At 58.4% G+C, this 2,416-nt stretch overlaps 1 protein-coding gene across 1 annotated transcript; it reads right to left on the reverse strand.

Annotated features, from left to right (window-relative positions):
- Positions 1-424: 424 nt before the first annotated feature.
- VOLCADRAFT_100842 (uncharacterized protein) lies at positions 425-1,767 on the reverse strand (the record flags this gene model as incomplete). The annotated part of the gene is made up of 3 exons (XM_002959348.1): positions 425-479; positions 1,169-1,516; positions 1,745-1,767. The coding sequence occupies 3 exons, from the start codon at positions 1,765-1,767 to the stop codon at positions 425-427; spliced, it is 426 nt and encodes a 141-aa protein (XP_002959394.1).
- Positions 1,768-2,416: the final 649 nt, after the last annotated feature.

Below are 2,416 nucleotides of genomic sequence, written 5' to 3' on the forward strand. Positions count from 1 at the left end.
AGTCCTGGCTTCGGTTTTAGTTGCATGTGTTACACGCATCAGCCCTACAGGCATCGATTCAAACACATGTAAGCCTGGGCTTAGGAAGCGCAGAACGTAACCCCGACACCCTGCGAACCTGAACCTATCGGCTATTGCAATTTGATCATGCCTTTTCGACGCCAGGAGAAGCCCCAAGGGCCCACACACCAAAGCATCCGCCACCCACCAATTAAAGTAATTTCTACGTGCTGCACAATACGCACCCGAAAATCCAATGTACTCCCCGGGCTGAGGGACAACCTCGGCAGGTTTTCTGGTACGACAGTCAACCCCCAACTGCAACAATCGCCTCGGACCTCTTCCAATAGCTGAATTCGTGTCGGTATTCTTTATTTATGCACCTCCTTGCCTCTACGGTATATGTTTAAATTTGAAACTGTAGTCAGCCCAACCTTACAGCAACGATACCGGCAGCGTCGCTGCGCAGCTCCGTGTACCTTGGTAAGGTGCGGCGTGTAGGGAGTACGGTATGAAGGTCTTTCCCCGTATGTTCACTGCGTGGGTGCCACTTTGTGTCCGTTCGTGATGTAGTGATGTCGTACATACGTTCGGAGCAAAGTTTCTTGCTGTGGGTGTTTCGTGGCGCGGTGTTTTTCTCCTGTCGTGCCGGCAAGCAGCAACAGCGACAACGACAGCAAAAGCACAAAGGCAGCAAACTGCAAAGATAAGGTCAGCAAACTCAGATAGGAGCTGGAAAGCCGGCCGATGGTTATTGTTGCGGTGTTCAGAGGCTAGTATGGGTGCGCAATTGTATGTATGCTTGTATATAGGTGTTCAAATGTCGGGTGAGAATGTGCTCGCGCGCGCGGGTGTGCGTGTGTAAGTGTCAGTATGTGTGTGTAAGAAGGAGTATGTGTGTGTCCACGCGCACGCATGTATACGTATGTGTGGGTACGTGTTTTTACTTGTGATGGAATATTCCAAACTGCCCGCCATCCGCCTGTGCGCTTATTAGTATGTTTCTGCATTTTGTGCGCAGCTGCTCATGTTGTTTTGCCGTGCAAAGTCTGTGCTCGTTGCGTCCCCTGCTAGATGATTAACAGCGTGAGTGTGTGTGTGTGTATTTCCCCGCCCACCTCCCGCCCGATGCCCCCGCCGGTCTGAGCGAGCCTGGGCGAGGACTTACGTCGGCCGCCTCGCCGTCGGCCGCCTCGCCGCCAGCATCTCGCCGTCGGCCGCCTCGCCGTCGGCCGCCTCGCCGTCGGCCGCCTCGCCGTCGGCCGCCTCGCCGTCGGCCGCCTCGCCGTCGGCCGCCTCGCCGTCGGCCGCCTCGCCGTCGGCCGCCTCGCCGTCGGCCGCCTCGCCGTCGGCCGCCTCGCCGTCGGCCGCCTCGCCGTCGGCCGCCTCGCCGTCGGCCGCCTCGCTGTCGGCCGCCTCGCCGTTGGCCGCCTCGCCGTTGGCTGCCTCACCGTCGGCCGCCTCACCGTCGGCCGGATGCCGGATGCCGGATTTGGATTGCCGACCACCAATCAATCTGCATCATCAACCCTTTGTTGTGGTATGCATGATGGCATGGCATGGTCGAGGGTCGTTTGGTTCCATGTCTTGCGTTTCATTGGAATCTGTTGCGAATTCGGCCACTCCGAAACCGTTTCGTAGTGTGTATGCAACCCCGTCATCCCCGCCTGAATCCCCTGATCACTCGCTGCAACAACACCTGCCGGGTCTGGGCCGCCACCGTCATTTTCACCATCAGCATCACCGTCGACGTGGAAGACATGCCATTTTGATCGCCGTCGGCGTCTTGCCGTCGGCGTTTCCACGTCACGGTTTGTCGCACCTCCGGTGAGTCACGCGCTAGTTAAACGCATCCCTTGTCTGTGCTGTGCATTTCCTTGTTGACGTTGCCTTATGTACGTCATTGTACAATTTTGCAGTGCGTCACGTCTTGTTCGTTAGTTGGTTGTAAAGCGCTGTTGTCTGTTGTGGGTTTTTGTTGTTGTGCCGCATGCGACGTCGGCGTCTCGCCATGGACGTCTCGCCGTCGGCGTCTCACTGTCGGTGTCTTGCCGTTGGCATCTTTTAGTTCTTGTCAAATTTCTGTTCTTGCACGGCGGCTTTCTCCGCTGCCCTCACAGGCACTGCAGCAACGGGGAAGGGGTGGCTCGCTGGACAGCAGTGCCGGCGCCGTCGGCAAGCTATCAGCAGCTGCCGCCGCGGCGGCGCCGGCAGTAAGACCCCTAGCGGACTTTGCCTTTATCAGAAGTGCACCGAAACGTCGCGTCTCCGCCGGCCGCACCGGGACGTTGGTTAATACACCCTCAGCACCGACGGGGCCCATGGGAAGGTGCCGTCCCAGTGTGTTCGTACAGCCGGCGGATGAGGAGGCGGCGCCGACAGATGCTGAAGAGGCACTGCTGGACGGCAACGGCCC

Source organism: Volvox carteri (assembly GCF_000143455.1).
Source record: "Volvox carteri f. nagariensis unplaced genomic scaffold VOLCAscaffold_170, whole genome shotgun sequence".
NCBI classification, from domain to species: domain Eukaryota; kingdom Viridiplantae; phylum Chlorophyta; class Chlorophyceae; order Chlamydomonadales; family Volvocaceae; genus Volvox; species Volvox carteri.